This window comes from Poecilia reticulata, chromosome 16 (genome assembly GCF_904066995.2).
Source record: "Poecilia reticulata chromosome 16, P_reticulata-male-v2, whole genome shotgun sequence".
Taxonomy (NCBI): domain Eukaryota; kingdom Metazoa; phylum Chordata; class Actinopteri; order Cyprinodontiformes; family Poeciliidae; genus Poecilia; species Poecilia reticulata.
In genome coordinates, this window is record NC_088845.1 from 16,825,295 (window position 1) to 16,848,201 (window position 22,907).

Below are 22,907 nucleotides of genomic sequence, written 5' to 3' on the forward strand. Positions count from 1 at the left end.
TAGTTTGCTCCTTTTCCTAACTTGGTTTTTAAACAATTAAGGATTGTTATTCCTTTATCATTAAAGATGCATCACGTTAGTTAAATATGTAAATAAATGCCATTAATTGCATTTATGAGGACATGTAAAATGTTATATAAAGTGACACCAGACAGACTTACAGCAATAACTTTATTGAACTTTGGTGTGACCACAACATCACAAGAATCCAAGTCCAACCATGAACATTGTGCAAACATCAGTCACATTGTATACAGTTAAAGTAAAAGTCCCATCACTGCATTGCGCACATGTGTTCCCTGCGCATCCAGAGCTTGTGTCATCAGCTCGGGCTGCAGTGCTGCTGTAGTGTCTTCATTCAATGTTGTCTCGTACATCTCCCCATGGCCCTCACACAGGTTGTGAAGAGCACAGCAGGTGAGCACCATGGATTTCACCAAGTTGACATCACAGTCATTCCTTTTAAGGAGGCAGCGCCACCTTCCCTTCAACCTTCCAAAGGCATTCTCCACCACCATGCGGGCACGGCTCAGCTTGTTGTTAAATGTTTGTTTTTCTGCTCCAAGCCTTCCTGTATCACTGAATGGTTTCATTAGCCAGTCCTGAAGAGGATAAGCAGCATCCCCAAGGATGTAGAAGCCAACTTCAGCAGCACCTATCCTCAGCTTTTGGGTAGGAAGAAGACGCCCCTGGCCAACAAACTCCCACAGAGTAGACAAACGCAGGACTCTGGCATTGGTAAACTCCCTGGTTGTCCTGCGAAGACATTCCAAAAGAGACCTTTACCGTCGACAGCACCTTGGAGGATTATGGAGTGCCAACCCTTTTTTTTGATTGTAATAGTCCGTGTGGTATTCTTGAGGTGCTATGATTGGTATGTGAGAGCCATCAATAGCACCCACACAGTTTGGAAACCCCCACTTGTTTTCAAAGAGCTCTGCCATTTCCCTGAATTTTCTTTCATCTGGAAAACAAATTTGTTCTGGCACCAACAAGCTTACTGCTGCAGAACAGAAGTCCTGAACACACCTGCACACCGTGGTTATGCTGACTCTAAATAGATGTGCAATGCTCCTGTATTCTGAACCGGTAGCTAGCTTCCACAATGCAATGCCTACTCTTTTCCATAAGGAGACACTCGTACAAAAAGCTGTTGCTTCTCGCTCTAAAGCTGGGCGCATTTTGTTGCACAGAAAGGTGAAAGTCTCTCTGGACATGCTGAAATTATGCACCCACTAGGAGTCCGTGAAAGCTGGAACCGTGATGTCCCACCACTCAGCTGACCGCGGGTATGTCCACACAGATGGTTTTTGGCGACAGCTTACCGACGTATGAAAACACATAATAGGAATAGTATACGTTAAAATGCTGCATTTCATACACTGAAAACAAGTAAACTCTGTCTAGAACTAGCGGTGGTACTCAGGGGTGAAAGTAGTTTTAAATTCTTGGCGCTACTGTAAAAAAAAAAAAAATATATATATATATATATATATATATATATATATTATATACACTGCTCAAAAAAATAAAGGGAACACTCAAACAACACAATATAACTCCAAGTAGATCAAACTTCTGTGAAATCAAACTGTCCACTTAGGAAGCAACACTGATTGGCCATCAATTTCACCAGCTGTTGTGCAAATGGAATAGACAACAGATGGAAATTATTGGCAATTAGCAAGACACACTCAATAAAGGAGTGGTTCTGCAGGTGGGGACCACTTCTCAGTACCTATGCTGTCTGGCTGATGTTTTGGTCAGTTTTGAATGTTGGTGGTGCTTTCACACTCGTGGTAGCAAGAGACGGACTCTACAACCCACACAAGTGGCTCAGGTAGTGCAGCTCATCCAGGATGGCACATCAATGCGAGCTGTGGCAAGAAGGTTTGCTGTGTCTGTCAGCGTAGTGTCCAGAGGCTGGAGGCGCTACCAGGATACAGGCCAGTACACCAGGAGACGTGGAGGAGGCCGTAGGAGGGCAACAACCCAGCAGCAGGACCGCTACCTCTGCCTTTGTGCAAGAAGGAACAGGAGGAGCACTGCCAGAGCCCTGCAAACTGACCTCCAGCAGGCCACAAATGTGCATGTGTCTGCACAAACGGTTAGAAACCGACTCCATGAGGATGGTATGAGGGCCCGACGTCCACAGATGGGGGTTGTGCTCACAGCCCAACACCGTGCAGGACTCTTGGCATTTGCCAGAGAACACCAGGATTGGCAAATTCGCCACTGGCGCCTTGTGCTCTTCACAGATGAAAGCAGGTTCACACTGAGCACATGTGACAGACGTGACAGAGTCTGGAGACGCCGTGTAAAGCGGTCTGCTGCCTGCAACATCCTTCAGCATGACCGGTTTGGCAGTGGGTCAGTAATGGTGTGGGGTGGCATTACTTTGGAGGGCCGCACAGCCCTCCATGTGCTCACCAGAGGTAGCCTGACTGCCATTAGGTACCGAGATGAGATCCTCAGACCCCTTGTGAGACCATATGCTGGTGCGGTTGGCCCTGGGTTCCTCCTAATGCAGGACAATGCTGGACCTCATGTGGCTGGAGTGTGTCAGCAGTTCCTGCAAGATGAAGGCATTGAAGCTATGGACTGGCCCGCCTGTTCCCCAGACCTGAATCCGATTGAGCACATCTGGGACATCATGTCTCGCTCCATCCACCAACGTCACGTTGCACCACAGACTGTCCAGGAGTTGGCGGATGCTTTAGTCCAGGTCTGGGAGGAGATCCCTCAGGAGACCATCCGCCACCTCATCAGGAGCATGCCCAGGCGTTGTAGGGAGGTCATACAGGCACGTGGAGGCCACACACAATACTGAGCCTCATTTTGACTTGTTTTAAGAACATTACATTAAAGTTGGATCAACCTGCAGTGTGTTTTTTCACTTTAATTTTGTGTGTGGCTCCAAATCCAGGCCTCCATTGGTTAATAAATTTGATATCCATTGATGATTTTTGTGTGATTTTGTTGTCGGCACATTCAACTTTGTACAGAACAAAGTATTCAATGAGAATATTTCATTCATTCAGATCTAGGATGTGTTATTTGAGTCCAAATACACACAGAACAGACTTAACATGTTGATTTTTCTTTACGTTTTTGAAAACATCTCGTTAATTTCGTCAGTGGAAATCAAAACTTCATTAGTGGAGGAAAGAGAAAAAAAGAAACGCCTAAATAAATCTCAGTAACGACAGAAAATAGAAGCTCCGTCTCAGCCATGATTCCTTTTTAAAATTAAGTTTATTCAATCAAATATCCATGCTGGTATAGCTGATGTGTTGTAACAGACTGGTATCCGCACTGGGTTTATGCCTGAATGATGCTGGTACAGGTTCTTCAGCTTTTTCAGTTTACAATGGTTCTAGATTAAAAACATTGTTCTTCAGTTTGACTGAATGTTAATTCAGAGATACACTCATCGCCTGATCTTGCAGATCTCCTAAAGAGGAAAAAAACAAAAAAAACAAGGCGGTTGTCTCAGCTACTGAAGTTTGTGGCTGTAAACCATCAATGCTGGAGTCAAGATGGGAGCAGAACCGACGGACGGTTCATCTGAGCCGCTGCGGGCAACACGAGGCACGCCGTTGATGGGGAAACCGGTTTTCAGAGTTAAATTAATGCATCTCTTTGTGAGTCGGACTCAGAGCTTTTACTGACCAATGCTTTGTCCCGTTCTGGCCAATCTTTGTGGAATGTGAGAAAATCATAAATACAAAATGAGCTTTTAAAAATAGAATAATCATTTTTTTAAAAAGGGGGGAAAAAGCAGATGCTGCCCGTTTGTCTTACATTTTGCAGAGTCACAAACATTAAACCACCAAAAAGAATGTAAAAAAAAAAACAACAAAAAACAGACTCCTCCTTAGATCAAGTGGTTGGTCAAAACCTTTGCTCATTGAAGCACACAGAACCGGGCCCGCTCCATGAGGCGTCTATGGACACAAGCCTCGAAGCAGGGCTTCATCGGACACGCACCCTTTTTACTCGGTACAAGCCTCGAAGCCAGGATTCAGATAGCCCATCACTACCGTGATGCATGTCCTGGACTGTTTTATGAGCAATATCTTCATTAAATCACCATAATCTTCATCTTACCTGGGTCTCAGCGTACTCTCCTCACCATCTACCTCCACCCTTCCTCACAGAAGGACCCGACCAAACTACGGTGAGGAACGCTACAACCATCATGGACCCGGAAACCAACTCCACAACTCCACCGTTCTTCCCATTCCTCACATCTCCGGACATTTACAATATTGAATACGAGGAGGATTTTGGTTACCTGCTCAACATGTTTCACAATGATCCGTTCATGCTGGACCTAGTCCAAGAGCTCCACGAGGAATTCCTCATCAAGAAAGGAATCTCCTCACCTGTTCCCGTTCCGCCTCTCCGCTCCGTCACTCCATCTTCTCCAGCCGTCACTGCCTGCCCGTCTTCCCCGCCAGTCCCAGTTTCCGTTCCAGCCGCCACCCCCTGCCCGTCTCCAGTCGCCACAGTTCCCCTGGCTATGGGATTCCAGGTAGCCAGGCTGGCGCCCGGTCGGCAAGCGGCACGGCTGGTGGCATGGCCCCAGCGACAAATGCATCGGCCTCCGACAATCAGGTAAGACTTTGTGCTAAAACTGAAGGAATCTTATCTGAGGTTGACGTACTTCCAGCCGCAGTCAGAGCCTTCAGCCGGCTGTCCTGTCCGCCGCCCGAACCTGCCGCTGGTGCGGCGTCACCGCTGCCAGAACCTGCGCCTGTTGCGGCGTCACCGCCTCCCTAGCCTGCCGCCGTTGCGGCCCCGCCCCCAGAGTCTGCTCCTTCCGAGTCTCCGCCCCCAGAGTCTGCTCTGTCCGAGCCTCCGCCCATAGAGCCTGCAGCCGGTCCAATGAAGTTCTGGAACCGCCCACCGCGGCCCCAGCTCCGCCTCCGACGTCGCTGCCCACCGCGGCCCCAACTCCGCCTCCGACGTCGCCGCCCACAAGGGCTCCACCTCCGACGTCGCCGCCCACCGGACCTCCCACAAGGGCTCCACCTCCTGTGCCGTGGTCGGCCCCCGGACGGTTTTTCCGTGTTTCAGTTCCTGTTTGGTTTAAGTTTTGTTTTCTGCACTCTAGCCCTCCTGCCATCGCCCCTCCACCCACCCTGTTGGGTTGTTTTTTGTTTGGGACAGTTTTCTGGACTCTTATCTTCATTAAATCACCATCATCTTCATCTTACCTGGGTCTCAGCGTCCTCTCCTCACCATCTACCTCCACCCTTCCTGACAGACTCATTTAAGCTTTGGACGGAGTACGTCTGCATATTGATCCCCGTTCTTGTCTCCTTCTCAAATTACCAACATCCTGCCGCTTGTAGGACCAACTGATAAAACTGCTCAACCTTTCCTGTGATATAAGGACGTCTGAAGGGACGGTTTGGGGTTTCACAAACTTCCTCTGTGTTTATGAAATGAACAGATGAAGTCTGTGCTGTCTGGTTTTATGCACTCAGACAAATCATACTTTTTCACCATTAAAACAACTTCAACATTGAATAGGCAAAGGAAAAACAAAATGAATGAAAACTACCATCAAATTTACATTTTGGTAGATCTTTTTTCTTCTTCCAGAAAATCTTAACTGTTTAAAATCATTTTAAAAAATTTGAGGCAGACTGTTTGGTACCACAGATGGATGGAGTCATGGCAGGATACTGCTGCATTTTGGTGCAGACACTGATTTCATCCATTTCTACCAAGGTTTTTGTAAATATAAATGCACTTTAAACAACTATTACATTTTAAATGCAACTTATTGCAACCACAAACTTTTAACCATGCATCCATGGAATAATTCACAGGGTAATTGAAAACCTGAACCTGTAGAAGCTGGTAAACTAGAGCACCAAAAACGTTATTTTGGCAGAATTGAAACCCATATTATTAATCATGAGCCTCCATGCTGTAATTTTGTATGGTCATTGCTTTTGGCTTTGTCATGCATGGTGTTAGTCTCTAGCTTGATGACTCTTTCCATGTAATTCATGTTTCTGTCTGCTTGTCATGTTTCAGCCGGTATCTGCTCCTCTGCCGGGTTGTTTTCTGGTTTCTATCTTTTTAATCCAAGTTCCATAGATTCCAGTGTTTTCCCTCTTGTGTATAATATTCCGTTTCCCTCACTCACTCAGTTCTGCTCCCTTCACGGCTGACATTCATTCACAACAAATGAACTCACCTGTAAAGCTTTCCAGCAATCAGCCTCCTCAGTAGTAAAGCACTTTAACTCGTCACTGCTTCCCTTGACGTTTCTCCTTTGTCCATCCATCCATTTTCTTACACCCTTGCCCCTCAGTGGGGTCGGGAGGGGTGCTGGTGCCCATCTCCAGCTAGCGTACCGGGCGAGAGGCGGGGTTCACCCTGGACAGGTCGCCAGTCTGTCGCAGGGCAGTTTCTCCTTTGTCCTGTTCTGTAAGTTCTCCCACAGTTTCTACTCCTCCTGAGTTTTTCTTCTCTTTGTGTGTCAGCATAAAATCTGAAGGTTTGGACTCCTAGTTACGTTTTAATGACAAAAGAAAATCTCTATGATGACACTGATAGATGTCTATGTTCTTTATTTTAGTCTTACCAGGGAGAAGTTTTAGTTGTTTTCATCACGTTGTTTCTCTGAGTTTCTCCCTCCTTTCACCACATCCCTGTTCTTTCACTTTCCTATCCATCTTCTTATGTTTCTTTATAATAGTTTTATCAGTGAATGGAAAGCTAAACCGTTGCTAACGGCTGAAAGACTTTCAGAAAACCACTGGATTGAATTCATCAAAACCATTTAAGTGTTAGAAATATGATGTCCTTGAAGTAGAGGTTTAAATAAATGTTTAGGACTTTTGCGTAATGCTTCATATATTCACCATAAACTGCAGCATTTAGTTCATCAGCCTTTAGTGGTAAGCCTGCATCCAGTCCAACAACTAATCGTTAAAGCAGCTCATAAGAGACTTATAGGTGAAATCAAATATTTACATATGGAAAAGAAAAAAAAAGACAGAAACCCTCATTTCATTCTCTGTCTTGCATCAAATATCACTCAACCTTTCCTTTTAGGTCAGTTAGGTTTGGCAAAATTATTTATTTTTGTTCTTAAATTCAGAACTTTAAATATGCCAAAATTATTTTGTTTGCCTTTAAAATATTTGTGAAGCCCAGATGATGATGGCTTTGTAAGCTTCTAGTTAATTTCACAGAATTTGACTTAAATGGAGACAAAGATGTGTATTTACTAAGAGAGAACACCTAAAGGCAGTATTTATGTAAAATCTTAGAAAAGGCAAAGATTTCAGGAGGAACTGTGGATCTCCTTAAGTCTGGATCATCCCTGGGTACAATTTATAGATGCCTGAAGGTGCCAATTTCATCTGTTCAAACAATTATATCCAGCTATTAACACCATGGGAATGTCAGTCACAGCTTTTGGGAAGAAGACAGATTAAAATGAACCGGCTGAAACTGAGTATTATCCATGGTGTGTGGATCCTGTCCCCAAAATGGGCTTAATGGGAAGAAATTTCTTTTAAAAACAACAATCAGACAGGTTAGTTTGCAAAGTGCCGCTGCATTTAAAGAGTAAATTCAACACAAATTGAATTAGTGAGTGTAAATGTAGCAGTATTAACATCACCATTCAAACATTTGACCCAATTCTACCAAATATGAAAAAAATTCAAAGTTGAGAAAAAACTAAATCACTCATAACTCTGGCATTAAGCATATATAAATTATTGTTGTCATAATTTCATCTGATTCATGTTGGAGTGAGAAGAAATGTTATTTGTCTTATGTTGTTCCATTTTATTTCAAATAAGTCTTTGAAGATTTTCCAAAGTCAACAAATAAAAATACTGGTCGACTTTTTTGCATGTCTTAATGAGAAGAATTACCAAAACTAAGCCTCAAGGATTATTTGTTCCTGAAAATGTGGAAGCAAGCACAATAAAGTGTGAACAGCTTGGGGAAAAAAAATCAACACCTACGGGTGTGTCTCTGTGTGTTTTCAGTTCCGATTAAAGAGCAGTGTCATTGCTCCTTTAAAATCGAAGCTGGCATCGCAGCAGGGCATGACCGAGCGCACAGAGCCATCCTGAGACTTTCCCTTTACAAGTCAACACACAAAACAAGCGAGCATCACAAGTGACCTGCTGGGTCCTTTGAAGCCGCAGCTCACGAATGAAGTCGTCCGGGGTAGGTAAGTCGTCATGGGTACGCAATACCCTGCCGTACCCCCTTACTTTCAGATTTATTTATTGAGGTGTTTCTTTTTTTCCTCTTTCCTCCAGTAATGACATTTTGATTTCCACTGAAGAAATTAACGAGATGTTTTCAAAAACGTAAAGAAAAATCAACATGTTAAGTCTGTTCTGTGTGTATTTGGACTGATGACCTCACAAGAGGCACAAATCCAAAATTAATAACCTGGTGTTAGTATGTATTGGCTGACTGGCACATTCTGATGCCAGCGAGTCGCATTTAAGTTGGAACGTGTTCATTATGTGTTAGAGCCAATTATTATTATAACTTTAAAAACTACATAATACAGAACAAACATGAAAATCTTCTCTTGGTGACAAATTCAGTATAAAGTGAGTTTGATTTATATAGAAACTTTTGCATAGCAGATTAAAAACATGTGGATATATAGTACTATCAGCACATTTAAGGTTAAATAATGACTATTGCATAACTAAGCGCTTCATTATTGGCAATATGTAATAAATTCATTTACATATATATTCATAAACATACTTTTTTGAACTCTATTACACACATTTCAACTCATGCAAGAAAACTTTAGAAATAAAACACATCCGTTCTTAACTTGAACAGTACTGTCTTTTATTAGATTTTGCAGAACAACTTTTAAACATTATAAACAAGGTTCATAAAAGAAGAAATGTCATAACTACACAGCTGCAAACTATAATGTTTTATCACAAAACGGTAAAAAGATCAGATCAATTCATCAAAACTGATGCAGTTAAAGCTGTTTTGATGGCTGTCAAAGTTCCAACATTACGCAAACAAAATAAAACAACAGAAGCAACAGGTGAAGGTCTTTCATTTCTGTTTCTTCAGTTTTGTTCTTCTTTTCTTAGCAGGGTTTGGAACAATTCTCTTTACTTTCAGAGGCCGCAGAGTGCAGGACAAGGCAGAGTCTGTGATTTCAGATTCAATCTCCAGCTTCCGTTTTTGTGCTCTTCTCCCTCCTTCCTCCTCCTTCGCCTCCTCCGTCTGCTCCTCTCCCTCCTCCAGGTCGGCCGTGAGTTCAGCTGGCACTGCAGCTGCTTCAACTGTCAGCCAATCAACTTCCAGCGAAGGCACTCTGGGTTTAATGGCATCCACTGTGTCCCTGAACATCTCCTTGTCTTCAGAAGAACACCGTCTGAACCCCAGAGCGAGGACGCTTTTGAGCCCCAGGTGCGCCGCCACAGTCTCGCTCATGCGGGGCACCTGGCAGGCCGGCACGCCTCTCGTTGCGCTCAGAGCGATCAGGTGGTTCGTCATGAGCTGCGGTCTGATGGACTTACAAACAAGCAGCAGCTGGAGCTGGTTCCTCTCTAGTGCCTTGGTGACCTCGTTGATGCCGATGGCCAGCTGCCGTCTGGCCGCCATATCTGTCCAGCCGTTTCTGGTCGGGTTGGACCCTTGCACCTCCTCACCCATCTGGGGAACAGGATCTGCAGCAGCATCTGGTTTATTCTCCTTCTTTTTCCTCCACTGGCAAGACATTTTCACCTCTTTCTTCTCCAGGCCTGTGGCGATTATTTTGTCCTTTAAAGTTCTCAGGATGAAGTCCTGGTCCTTCTGTAAAAGTGGCCTCCATTTTGAACTGAAGGGTGATGTGAAGGAGGCCTTACTTTGGATATGCTTTTTGAGATCTTTCTTAGATGGTTTTCCTGCAGATGTCATGGCTCATCTAGATCACAAAACAAGAAAAATCAACTTAACACAGAAATGTTTCTGTATTTTCAGCAACATTCCTCACCATGATCTTTATGTAATGTCTTTGAGGCTGTCTCTGGATTCCTAAGTCTTAATTTTCTACATCAGTGAGAGTAGAATAGATCAAGCCTGACTTATTTGCTCCGAATTAATCCATCCTTTCCTCAACCTGCATAATCTTCTCCATTACCATGACAGTAACATAAATTTGATGAATAAGCCTGTCCTGTTTCAAAATGAAGCTTCTTTTGCACCAGAAGTCATTAAAACTCGATAGATAGATAGATAGATAGATAGATAGATAGATAGATAATACTTCTCTGAAACTTCAACTTAAATGCCACATGCCTGAACAGAACAAAATAAAATCTAGTTTATCGTTATAAAAAAAAATCTTCATATTCCTTTCTTGGTTTTTGTAACTGCAGGCTAACAGCAATTATTGAGAAAACCATCAGTTATTTTATATGAAATTGTTGCTCAACAGTTCTGTATTAAACGTCACTTCGTTACTGGTCCTGTGTAGGAACAAAATATACAATTTGTCGTTATAAAAATGCCCTATTGTCTATGTTGGGGTTTGTTACTGCAGGCTCCAGAAGCTGTAATTCTGAGACGGTTTTAAAATAGGTTTATATCGACACATTTCTGATTTAAATAAACTGACGTTACCTTTCGCTGTCCTTTCACACGATGACGATATAAAAGACATTTAAAAAAGTATTTTACTGTTTTAAACATACCTGCATTTAACAATGCCGTCACGCTTAGTTTATCTTTATTTTTTTGATGTTGGATTCGTGTCTTCAGTCCTGCACGGAGCTCACAGGGCGCTGCCATCTTGTGTGAATTGAAAAGTTTGCATTCAGAAACAGCGCCCACTAGCGTTAAGGAGGCAACATGACAATTACGGATAAGACGAGCAGACAAGACTGGTTTTACACACCAAATCAAATAAACTGGGGCAGCAATTATTTTTGCTGTTTTCATGATTCCTGTTTGGTGGGAGAAGAGGTGCATAGCAGAGCAGTGCACTAACTTGCGAACTGCAGATAAAACCTTCAGTGCAGTGCAGGTTTTATTTGCATTTGCAAACCTATCAGGATCTTGATAGATAACCTGCAATCTTGATAGGTTTTATCAAGATTGTACTGCAAGTTAGTCAGACTTACCATGCAGTTTATCTAAACTGCCAAGATCAAACACACACACGGCCTCCATACAGACAAAATATCTAAGTAAGGAAGTGCAAGAAAAATCTCAAAGAACTTACAGGAAGAAATATCCGATCCTGTCCATTTCCTAACCACCTGATACCTTTGGTAGTCCTTTACTGAAAATCTTGAATCGCTCTTAGTCTGATCCCTCCCCAATGGCAACCTGCCCTGGGAAGCCTCGCTACTGGCTGAACCCCAAGACAAAATCTCCATTTGGGTCATTGGGATACTCAAACCCCTCCACCACGTTAAGGTGGCGATTCTGCGGAGGGGTCACCAGCAGATCGCGATGGATGTTTAAACCAAGGGATCCCCCATCCTGAGCAAGCACAAGGCAACAGTGGAGAGGAAAACTCCCTTTAAAAGGAAGAAACCTCCAGCAGAACCAGGCTCAGGATGAGCAGCCATCTGCCGAGGCTGGCTGGCTTCAAGATGGCAAAAATAAAAAAACAAACAAACACAAAGAAACACATAAAAAAAAGCTGGAACTGAATCTCTGAAATAAGAAAAACATAGTTACAACATAAGATTGCATTACAAATATTAGAAAAAAGAAAAAGTAGGAAACTGTGATTAGTGTAAATGTTATCGTTCCGCCCCCGGCATCGTCGCCCCCCGCGGCTCCAGCTCCGCCCCCGGCATCGTCACCCCGCCGCGGCTCCAGCTCCGCCCCCAGCATTGTCGCCCCCCCAGCTCCATCTCCTCCCTCGGCATCGTGGCTCCCCGCGGCTCCAGCTTTGCCGCCCCATCCCAGCTCCAGCTCCGCCCCCGGCGTTGTTGCCCCCAGCGGCTCCAGCTCCGCCCCCGGCGTTGTTGCCCCCAGCGGCTCCAGCTCCGCCCCCAGTGTCGTCGCCCCCCCGCGACTCCAGCTCTCCGCCCCCCGCGTTGTTGCCCCCCGCAGCTCCAGCTCTCCGCCCCCTGCGTTGTTGCCCCCCGCAGCTCCAGCTCTGACCCCCGCGGCTGCAGCTCTTCCCCCCCCCTCCCAGCTCCAGCTCCGCCCCCAACGTCTTTGCCCCCCGCGGCTCCAGCTCGGCCCCCAGCGTCGTCACCCCCCGCGGCCCCAGCTCCGCCCCCAGTGTCGTCGCCCCTCGTGACTCCAGCTTTCCGCCCCCCGCGTTGTTGCCCCCCGCGGCTCCAGCTCTGTCCCCCCCTACCAGCTCCAGCTCCGCCCCCGGCGTTGTTGCCCCCCGCGGCTCCAGCTCCGTCACCGGCGTCGTCGCCCCCCGCTACTCCAGCTCCACCCCCCGCAGCTCCAGCTCCGCCCCCAATGTCGTCGCCCCCCGCGGCTCCAGCTCTCCGCCCCCCGCATTGTTGCCCCCCGCAGCTCCAGCTCTGCCCTCCGCAGCTCCAGCTCCGCCCCCAGTGTCGTCGCCCCCCGCGGCTCCAGCTCCGCCTACTGCGTTGTTGCCACCTGCAGCTCCAGCTCTGCCATCCGCGGCTCCAGCTCCGCCCCCGGCGTCGTCGCCCCCCGCGGCTCCAACTCCGCCCCCAGTGTTGTTGCCCCACGCGGCTTAAGCTCCGCCCATGTCGTCCCCCTCCTCTTCATCTCTCGACTACCCCATGCACTCTAAAATTGTAGAGGCATGTGTAGTCCAGATGACCCCAGTTGTTTTTCACCTTTAGACTGATGTGGCTGAAAGAGTCCATGTTTTCTTCCTGTGAACCAAGAAAGATGCAAATTAGGAGGGTTAGATTGATAATCCATAGCTACAAATAGACAAGACAGTGGAAACAAAGGAGATCTGCTTAAAGTGCATGGAAGCCTAGTTCAACTGTCCTTGCTGTAAATATATTTTGCATAGACTTTTTCAAGATACCATTGAAATAATCTAATATCTAGTAAGACTGGAGGTTTATTTTAATTCGTTTCTTATCGTGATACAACAAAACTAACTATTTTGTGATAACAAATTGATAGATTTTGTTATAAGACATAATAAAAGTTGGTGTGAAGAACCTTATGGTTGTATGTTAGGAACAATTACCAATATTTATAACAGGGTCAGTCACTCTGGGCTTCTGTAAAACTGTATTATTTGGTTAATAAAATATTAATTTGACATATTTACAGAAAGTTTGAAGGTCTGTAAGCTGTCACCATCTTCGTCATATTGAAAAGTTCCCAAAAAACTCTCTTGATCGTCTGAATGCTTCTTTCCCTGAGACAAAATTAGATAGAAATCCAGTTCATTATCTTGTTCTTTCTATATATGTGAAATTTAGTTGGTGTATCTTAAAACATATCACACCCTGAGATAAGCAGAAAATTCATTTGTGCACACAGAAAGTTTGGATGTGATCAAGTGATGTCATACTAAATCATTGCAAACCCATTTTAAAGCCCCTTCTTCCACACTATAGGTGGACACATATATAAGATACATGTGATGTTGCTTGACTTACATAGACAGAAAATTCCTTCGGAGCACTGGAGATTGTGAAAGTCGGGGATATGCTCTTAGGAATATGACCCACGGACACGTGAGTAACGGTGATTTTGTGGGACAGTTTGATGGATAAGCGTCCTGGGAAGCCTGCAAAGGCCCAACATTGTCCAGGAATCAGATTATTTCTTCCCTGAAGACAGAGTACAAAACAAAGTTTAGGTGGGGTACCAAGACTAATTAGAAAAGAAAATCATAAAGCCTAATATTTTTATCAAACAGAAATTCCACTTTGCATAATATTCATTTAATGTTCTGAGTGTTGTTCAGACCTGAATGGCTATGCTTGGGCCTTTGGGTTGCTTTTGAAAATATACCCCAAACAATGTACATGTTCTGTTGTTGTGAAATGTTGCTGAAGTCAAATGGAGCACAAGTTTTGCACCTGCACAAAAAAACAGAAATATTGAGTCAAGAAACCTTAGTATTGAAAATCTGCAATCTGGTTCATGATCTTATTTCTAATAGCTCACCTTGAGACTCCAGAGCAAAGTTTGGCCAAAGATCCGCTGGTGGCAGAAGGTAGTCGAATTTCTTTTTCATCTCCTTCTTCATCTCCTGCACATCTTCGTGGAAAGGCTCTGGGATCTTTTCTGGATCCTTATCTAGAGACTGAAAGTTTGTCACAACATTGAAATTAACAGCTTGTTCTTAAGTTTGTTCAGGATATTTAAATCAGAGTTAATATTAGGAAGAGAAAACCTACCATGTCCACGGTAGCTGCAGTGTCCACTGTAGCTGTTGTGTCCACTTTAGCTGCAGTGTCCACTGTAGCTGTAGTGTCCTCTGTAGTTAGAGTAACAAATGACTCTGAAGATCGCAAGTGCCGAGCAGAAAATAGGCAGCTACATCCTGATGAACATGAGCAGAAGATGACAGTCAGTGACATAGCATAAAAAATACAGACTTTCTACAACACTTTCAAATTGCTTGTTTGTGGAAGGAGAGTATTTACCAAAAAGGAGCAAGATGAAAAAGATGATCCCACGACGTTGCATCAGAGTGACAATCTCCTCTTTTATATTGAAAATCATATCATTATCCTGGTAGCTGTCCAAACTGTCTCCATCCATTAGTCCCCTTCTTATTAAGCGTTTTCTTCGCATACTCCTGGCCCAAGATGGAAAAAATACAAATGTTTAAATGTGTACATTGATCAGCATTGATGACTGTTAAACATAATAGCTAAAAAAAATGCTTATATAATATACCTGACTCTCGTTTCTCGGTATGAGATTGTTGGTTCTCCATTCGAGTCGTAGTATCCATTAACTGCTAAACGAAGGCTTCGTTTCAACGTAGCTGCACAAAAAGAGAAAAAACAAAGTCATGCGGGATCGCTGACTGTCACAAAGCATTTTAAATACATACACACACACACACACACACACACCCACACGCATATACTAGTATTAAACGCATATATATATATAACTATATATATAGTTATATATATATATACATTTAATAATTTTTATGACTTCGCTGAAAGACGTTTGACCTTTCACGGAACGCGCTCTATGAAAGCTCTGTATAAGCGCGCGCTTATGAGCGCTAGGAACGTATCTGATGGGGTAACGCGTATCGACGTAACACCTGGCTGGTCACTTTGCCTTGTGTATTGTCTTGAAGGCATGGCGGCGGGTTAAACTGTGGAACAGATTAGTTTCCCCCAGACTTTCAGAAGTTTGTGATTTTGAAGCTATGTAATGTGTTTTATTCGGTCTGTTCACTAATTGCAAAGAAAAAAAAATGTTAAGAAGTATTTTGCAAAGCATGTTCACTTGTCTAAGGTTAATTATTTAGTAGGGTTTGCAGAATATTTTGTTTTTGCCCTGAGTGAAAATAAAATCAGGATTCAAATGTTGAAGTCCTTAAGCATTGCAATTTAGCAAATTGTTAAAAAAATTTAAAAAAATTTTAATTTAACAAATTGTTAAATTTGTTAAATTTAATGATGCCATCATTTTTCTGATGGCATCAGAAAAAAAAATAATTTTTTTTTCTGATGCCATTTTCATGTTTACTCAATGAAGTTGTCAAATATACAAGAAAAGTGCGAGAAGCACAAAGGACACTTTTGATATTTGCTTCAAAAGTAGCAAAAATGATTTGATGTTTAAGCTCAAAAACCAATTTTTCACAGCCTTAAACAGAAAATTAGTTTTTGCATTTTTGTTGATTCACCTCATCATTTGCTGAGGTGCATTTGTGTGTTATATATGGTTACATGGCTTACATAGGCAGAAAAATATTTTAGAGCACTGCAGATTGTGCCAATTGAGGGGGGAAAAATTGTGAATTCACATTCACAGTATGTGAATTCACATGAGTAATGGAGACTCAAAAGTAACTAAAATAATTTGATGTGGAGCTAAAAAACAGATTATTCACAGCCTGTAATGCATAAATTATCTCTAACATTCCGTCACAATTTCTTCAAAAGATAAACACAAAAATTACATATGTTTTCTTTGTCTTTCTAAGTTAAAAAACAAAAATACTTACTTTCACTTTGTCCCTCCATCTCTTTCAGCTGAACTGACACAAATGTGGGAATTCTGAGTAGAAGTGCTCTCTTATTGACAAACGTTCCAAAAACCTTTGATGACAGTCGCCTATGTGATATCACAATATTAAGCAGGACAGTTCCGCATATAATTAACTGCTGGACTTCTTGAGACTGTTTAAAAACTAATTTTAGATAATCTTACAGCAAAAATGAATTCATCTCTTATATTGTCAAATGAATGTATCTTTCTTCAAATCAGAGAAAAATGGTGTCAAACGTTTGTGCTACTTTTGGGCTGGTTTTTGCAGCTAAAATGTTCATTTGTGCTGCTATCATTTTAAAGATATTAAGAAATGTTTCCAAAAGTCACAAAAGGTCAACCAACCCCACCCATCTTCTGCAAATCAGAAAGATTTGGTGTCAATCAACTTAACTACATTTGGTTATTTTGACTTTGTAAAAGTGAGGAGGAGGGGGGCTTGTTGACCTTTTGACCTTTAAATTTTCTTTAATATTTTCAAAGCCAGAGCAGCACAAACAAAAAAATGTGTTACACCATTGTTTCTCAACCTTTTTTGGCCCAGCGCCCCCCTAGCCTTTATTCAGGTCCCTCACCGCCCCCCACCAAAGAATTTGTAGGCTACTTTGCACTGACCATTATTTTATCATTAATATTACTATCACTATTGTAGATGTTTTAATTTTTATGCTTGTTTCTGTATTTATCATCAAAAATAATTTCCAAGAGAACAAAAAAGTCATGGGAATAGAAATTATTTTCACAGGCGTCTATGAAAAATGCAACGAACATTCAAGTTAAAATTTGTAGGTCTAACAGCAGCCAATCAGAGTTTGCCATTTTCTAGTTGTTAAATATTACACAAATGACCAGATAAAAGATGTTCAACATGCCAGTTTAAACTGAACTATTTGCAAACGACTGAGCTCTGCAACATTAAAACATGGATAGAACTGTAACTACATTAATCATAGCTCTTCTTCTCTTCAGTGTTTCTGTGGGTTTCTGGTGGTGCAGCTCTGTGCTGCCTTCAGGAGAATGGGACGTCAGAGTATCATCCATAAAATTTCACCCACATGGCATTATTGTGCAAACCAGAGTTTTCAGTGGAAAAACTAAAGTTTCAGATCCTTTTAATGCCATACAAATATGAGACAGAAACATGGATTATATCTTTATATAGACATGACTATTGATTTATAGATTAATAGTTTTACTGGACAGAAATTACAAAGAACAAATCTGGTTCTTAATCAAATCCTAATGAGTCAAATTGAAAGTGTCATGGAGTCATCAGCCTCATGACATTAACACTGACATGAAAAATACTATTGAAGAAATAAATATAACAAATCTAATTATAAACATAAAAGTGATCAGTTCTTTACTGTTATGGTCTGTAAGATATATTTATTCTCAGTATTATTGTACCTTTTATCTGGAAATAGTGTCTGTTTATTCTTGCCATACAGTCCTCTGTATTAATTATTGGTCAAAAGGTCTTGCCATACTTGTTTATTCCTCTGTATTTAGTTTCTTAGTTTATTCTTGCATTTTGTTCTTCATTCATTTCCATTTAGTTTCCTTTGATTAGTATTATCCTCTCTTGGTTTATTGCTATTTCCACTTTAGTTTCTTTCCTGTTGCTAGATTTATTTTATCGTTTATTGACCATCAGTAATCTCATCACCTGCTGCGCCGCCTGTTCAGCGTTTTTTCACGGTTCAGCGTCAGATTCTCTGTTTTTATGCTATAATTCACATCTAGTTCGTCGCTCCGTTTTATGTCCCGCTTCTCCTGTTTCAGAGTTTTGCGCAATGTGCGCGTCTTTTTTTTTAACCCCCTAAGGTGCAGGGCGGTCGGGAAGCGTATCGATGGGGAAAAGGCAGATAGACATAAACCTTTAAAAACAACGGAAACAATTTCTGCATTCTGATTATTGAAATTTAAAAGTCCTGTGTTGTTCTATCACCCCCGTTTCATACCGGACCACTTACAGCTCCGGTGTTAACTCTATAAAATGAACGCTCTCTATCGTGGCATCACCCATGGAAGGATTTCTTTATTTCTTTATTTAAATGGGTTCATTTTTCAGAGGGATACACAGCGAGGGTATCATGACTTTAGCTACCAGTAGAAGAAGAACGGAGCTGCGCTAAGAAGCTAACAGAAGCTAACAAACACTGAATAGAAGAAGAGCTGCCATCGATACAGTTGCAGCCAAGCATGGTTTAATGTTACACAAGACAGTTTTACCAAGTTGCTCAAAGTCTAAACTGGTATTGTTGTGCATTTAAGGTGTAAAGTTTACCTTCGACCCCCCAGAGGCATCCCAGCGCCCCCCTTTTGTAAAAATGTCCTCCAGCGCCCCCTGCCGTCCTCTGAATGCCCCCTGGGGGGCGGGACCGCCCACGTTGAGAACTGCTATGTTACACAAACCAGCAAAAATGAAGCCGAATCAATTTTGTCTGATTTGCAGTAGGTGGGAGGGGCTGGTTGGCCTTTTGTGACCTCTGGAAACATTTCTTAATAGTTTTAATATCTTTGAAACAACAGCAGGACAAATAATCTATCTGAAGCAAACAATGATGAGTTTGAAATTAGATCAGAGTGTGGCATATGTATTACAAACGGTCTTTATATTTGCAGAAACATCACCGAGTGAGCAATCTAAGCAACAAACTATCTTTTACACATTTCTCTCCTGTTACCATGCCAACAAGAATTCAGGCAGTTAAGGGAAAGTAAAGATTCTGAGTGCATGTATTCTTTTGTCCTTTAGAAAATTTTCATCTTTGAGCAAAGTTTTATCCAGAGCAAAGATTGGCCAAAGATCCGCTGGTGGCAGAAGGTAGTCGAATCTTTTTTTCAAGGCTTGCTAGCAAAAAACTTGCCTTGGTACTTGACTCTTGAATCGCAGTTTGTCGGTGAAAAACATTCTGCTGAGTCTTTAAATTAGCTACCAACCTCTGAGCAGTAGCCGCGCGTTCTTGTGTTGATTGCTTGCTAGCGTAGTTAGCATGCTTTGTGGCAAAGTGACGGCTGATATTGTACTCCTTGAAAACGGTAACAGTTTCTTGGCATATCAGACATACCGCCGTTGATCGGACTTGAGCAAAAAAATATTTTACTGTCCACTCTTTTTTAAACACTCGGCACTCTGTCCACTTTTCTTTTCTTTGGTCTGCTCATTTTTATCGAAGGGGGAGGGATGGCAGCTGGAAAGTTACGCCAACAAAGATAAATGTGTCTAGACTAGTGTGCCATCTATCGGGGAAACTGGGGTATTGCAGGGGAAAGGGAAATTAATGCGGTTTTTAAGCATCATGAATTTTTATGATAATTTGGAAAAGTTCGGCGGGCCGGATTAAAAAACTAACGGGCCGTATGTGGCCCGGGGTCCGTAGTTTGCCCATGTCTGATCTAGCTGAAGCAAACAATGATGAGTTTGAAATTAGATCAGAGTGTGGCATATGTATTACAAACGGTCTTTATATTTGCAGAAACATTACTGAGTGAGCAATTTTAAGCAACAAACTATCTTTGACACATTTCTCTCCTGTTACCATGCCAACAAGAATTCAGGCAGTTAAGGGAAAGTGAAGATTCTGAGCGCACTTATTCTTTTGTCCTTTAGAAAAGTATTTGTGTTTTAAAGACACTTGAACTTGTGTTGTTTTTTTCTTTGGCTGGTAAAATATGGAGCAGTGCACATAATCTTTGAGTGTAGCTTAAAGATTATATATTACATATATATGTAATATATTCTTTCTTTCCGTTATATTTCAGTTACAAAAACGTTTTGAGTGTACGAAGTTTAACTAGTAAGGTATTATTTTTTAGTTATATTTCAGTTACAAATACGAGTGCAGAATTAAGATATGCATTTTTCTTTCTGTTCAGAAAATAGTTAAACGTTTTAAATAGTTAAAACATTAACTATTTTTAGCTTATTTTGTGTTTCGGTTACCAAATTTAAAATAAGATCGGTTTTAAAAGGTCTTTAATTACAAATAATCCCAATTTGCTCATACTATTCAACCTTTCTGAGGCACCCTGTCCCCCTGGCACATGCGCATTTAAATGCTATTGATTATGGTAAACAATTATTATTGTGGGAAGGTTATGCAATTCTGATTAGATAAGCATTATCTAATCGTGGCTGGTTAAAGGTGAGGTCTGATGATAATTGTATTTCTGATTAATTGTATTTAACAATATCCAAATTCAAAAGTAAAAGTAGGCCAAAGGTGGTTATATTTCCTGTTTTTACACAGTTAAAGTTTCCGTTAAATTGCATTAAATGCTGTTTAACTTCAATTATTATATTTGATCCAACCGCTTTTGTCGTCATGTTTCCTTGTGCATGTGTTTGCTGTGTGTTGCATTGTCCTCCAGCCAATCAGCTCTGAGCTCTGCAGCCCCTTCACCCTCCTCCTCTTCCTCAGCAGGTCGCTGCTGCTTCTCTGGCTCATAAGTATCACATCGGTCAGCTGTGTTTGCTATTACAACAGCTGCTCACAAAGTGAATAAAAATCTTCAGCTGCTATCCGTCCTGCACCAACCAACATGTCTGTTGAGGTAAAACCCGCTCTTTCTCTGACTGCATTTAATTTTTGTGTAAGGTGCGTTTAATTGGTATTCTGCCATGAAGCTGCTGCTTATTTGCACTCTGATAGCGAATAGCTTTATGTTGCTAGCGTTGTGTTAGAGGGAGATATTGTCTGATCTGCATGCTATTTTAAGTTTTTGTTTGTGACTCAAAGTTTTGCTTGTGATTCTCACATGAGTCGTGGGTAGGGCCCAAAATCGCAATAAAAGATTTCTGATGTGTGCAAATAAAAGTTTATGTTTGGCAAATAGCTTTTTAAGTTCATGAGACAAAAATTTGTTATTAAAAAAAAAGTTTTTTAAACTAAACTTGTTTTAAAAAAAGAAATCATTACAACTAACTAACCTCAGTTAATAACTTAACTGAGGTTAGTTTTTTATTGAATAATTGGGAAAATAAATAAATAACTTCATACTCTGCGAACCAGATCCTAAACTTACTTAAAGTCTGGATTGAGTTTTTTCCCTTCATTAATGACACACTTTGATTACATACATTATATCTGTCATGGTAATTCAGGGTGAGTTATTTTTAATTCTAAATGAATATCCTTGTTGAACTTTTATTTAAGCGCTACTCTCCTTCAAGATACATTTACCTAATGCTAGAATAAATGTAATGTACATTATGCTGCAAAAAAAATTAGAAGTTTGGACATATGTCCATTATGGAGATGATCGGTTTTGGACAGGCAATGTGCCCCTATTGCATAAGCGATACTAAAGAATGACCGCTATCATTAACGGTACAGGGAAGAAGCTTTTTAGTTATCTTGCTTTGCTAGCAAAGTCGTTAGCTCGCAGCTAGCTAATAGCACAACAACAGCCTAATGTATGTATGATAAAACTACTGAATCGATAGATAAGAACAGTTTTTCCTCACCTGTATCCTCCCGCTCAGTCGTTCTTCAGAGAAAGGCAGACACAGAGGCCTGTCAGTGTCTGTTGTATTTCATTACCTCTCTGCTTAAACCGCGACTCTGTGCTGAAGCAGAAATGATTGAGGCACTATTGCTTCCTGGAAACATGGAATCTGTAGAGGTATTACATTTTACCCAATCACTAATGTTTGTCTGTGACGTAAGTCATTGAACGGCATGCCAGCTCAATGCCAAAAATTCGACTTGAAATTGCATTCGCTGCAAAAAAAAAAAAAAATTCTGTTACTGCAAAGACAGAGGACGTGAGCTCATCGAGGCGGTTGTCCATGTTAATTACATATTTGGAAGGCCAACAAAGACTGAATCGCTTTACTTATTTTGCTGCCACTGCTACAACTACAGGCGGACTGCAATTCTAAAACGGCACAGAAAATTGGGAGTCTTAACAACTTCTCCTTCTGTTGTTAAGACTCCTACTGATTGGCACAATAAAAATTCTGTGGGAGATAATCCGAGTCAAGTGGAGAAAGCAAAGTCTGTGCTGTAAGTGAGAATTGCAATGATCAGCCTAGCTATACACACAACAATGCTTGTCAACATAACAGCTACAGTAAATCTTGTTTCACCCTTGTTCTTTAACAGATCCCTGCAGAACAGGTTGTAACCAGATAGGTTCTTGGTGTATAACTTCTTGTTTTTAAGTTGAGAAGAAGATAGTTTTTTTTCTTCTATAGTTTCCAATCCAGTTCTAAAAGACATAAAAGTCGTGTTACAAAACAGGAAGCTTGACTTGATTTTTATATAAAATTGCATCTCGCCATCTGAGTTCTGAAATGGAACTGCTAGAAATAACATTGGTAAACATACATCAATGACAAACAGTGGCAAGCCAGTGGCCTGTGATGCCGCTCCAACCAGTGGAGATCCCACCCTCGTCATCCCTTCTTTATAGGCTTTCTGGAGGAAGACCATCACTTCCTCCGAGGTATGTGTTCTCTCTTATCATGAAACGATAAAAAGCAGAGCATATGCAAAAATAATATTAAGGACAAACGCATATTTTCTTAGATCTTGCTGTATAGCTCATTGTTTAAGAGATGCTACACATACCTCTTCTTGACATTGAACCTAAAACAAAGATAGAAAATACAACCATGACTATGAATAAACGGAAGATAACTGTTTTTTCTGTTATGTGATAAATATTAGCATGCATTGTACTTGCAGGGAAACATGATAAGCCCGGTGGTT

At 41.7% G+C, this 22,907-nt stretch overlaps 2 protein-coding genes across 6 annotated transcripts in view; both read right to left on the reverse strand.

The window, feature by feature from the left end:
• Positions 1 to 157: 157 nt before the first annotated feature.
• Positions 158 to 22,146, reverse strand: LOC145547721 (SUN domain-containing protein 3-like). 3 transcript variants are annotated; one of them, XM_081597606.1, is made up of 9 exons: positions 16,142 to 16,230; positions 14,845 to 14,935; positions 14,589 to 14,743; positions 14,340 to 14,485; positions 14,107 to 14,245; positions 13,906 to 14,018; positions 13,593 to 13,766; positions 13,259 to 13,348; positions 12,249 to 12,845 (listed from the first exon to the last, which is right to left on the reverse strand). In XM_081597606.1, exons 1-9 carry the CDS (start codon positions 16,158 to 16,160, stop codon positions 12,732 to 12,734), a joined length of 1,041 nt encoding a protein of 346 aa, XP_081453732.1. In that variant the 5' UTR covers positions 16,161 to 16,230; the 3' UTR covers positions 12,249 to 12,731. The 3 variants fall into 3 exon arrangements, with proteins under 3 accessions (XP_081453733.1, XP_081453732.1, XP_081453734.1); XM_081597608.1 differs by lacking the exon at positions 16,142 to 16,230 and adding an exon at positions 21,659 to 22,146 and having other exon boundaries at positions 12,251 to 12,845; XM_081597607.1 differs by lacking the exons at positions 12,249 to 12,845; positions 13,259 to 13,348 and adding an exon at positions 158 to 964 and having other exon boundaries at positions 16,142 to 16,229.
• Positions 8,849 to 22,907, reverse strand: part of LOC145547722 (ribonuclease P protein subunit p38-like) — a 50,293-nt gene continuing 36,234 nt past the window's right edge. Inside the window, exons 1-3 of one of the 3 annotated variants that reach the window (XM_081597610.1) lie at positions 11,246 to 11,865; positions 10,716 to 10,812; positions 8,849 to 9,946 (exon numbers count right to left, since the gene is read on the reverse strand). In XM_081597610.1, the coding sequence (XP_081453736.1) occupies positions 9,088 to 9,939 (852 nt within the window). In that variant the 5' untranslated portion in view covers positions 9,940 to 9,946; positions 10,716 to 10,812; positions 11,246 to 11,865 and the 3' untranslated portion in view covers positions 8,849 to 9,087. Of the gene's footprint in view, positions 9,947 to 10,644; positions 11,209 to 11,245; positions 11,866 to 22,907 lie in introns of those variants that run through there. The other 2 variants (XM_081597611.1, XM_081597612.1) reach the window with 2 other exon arrangements.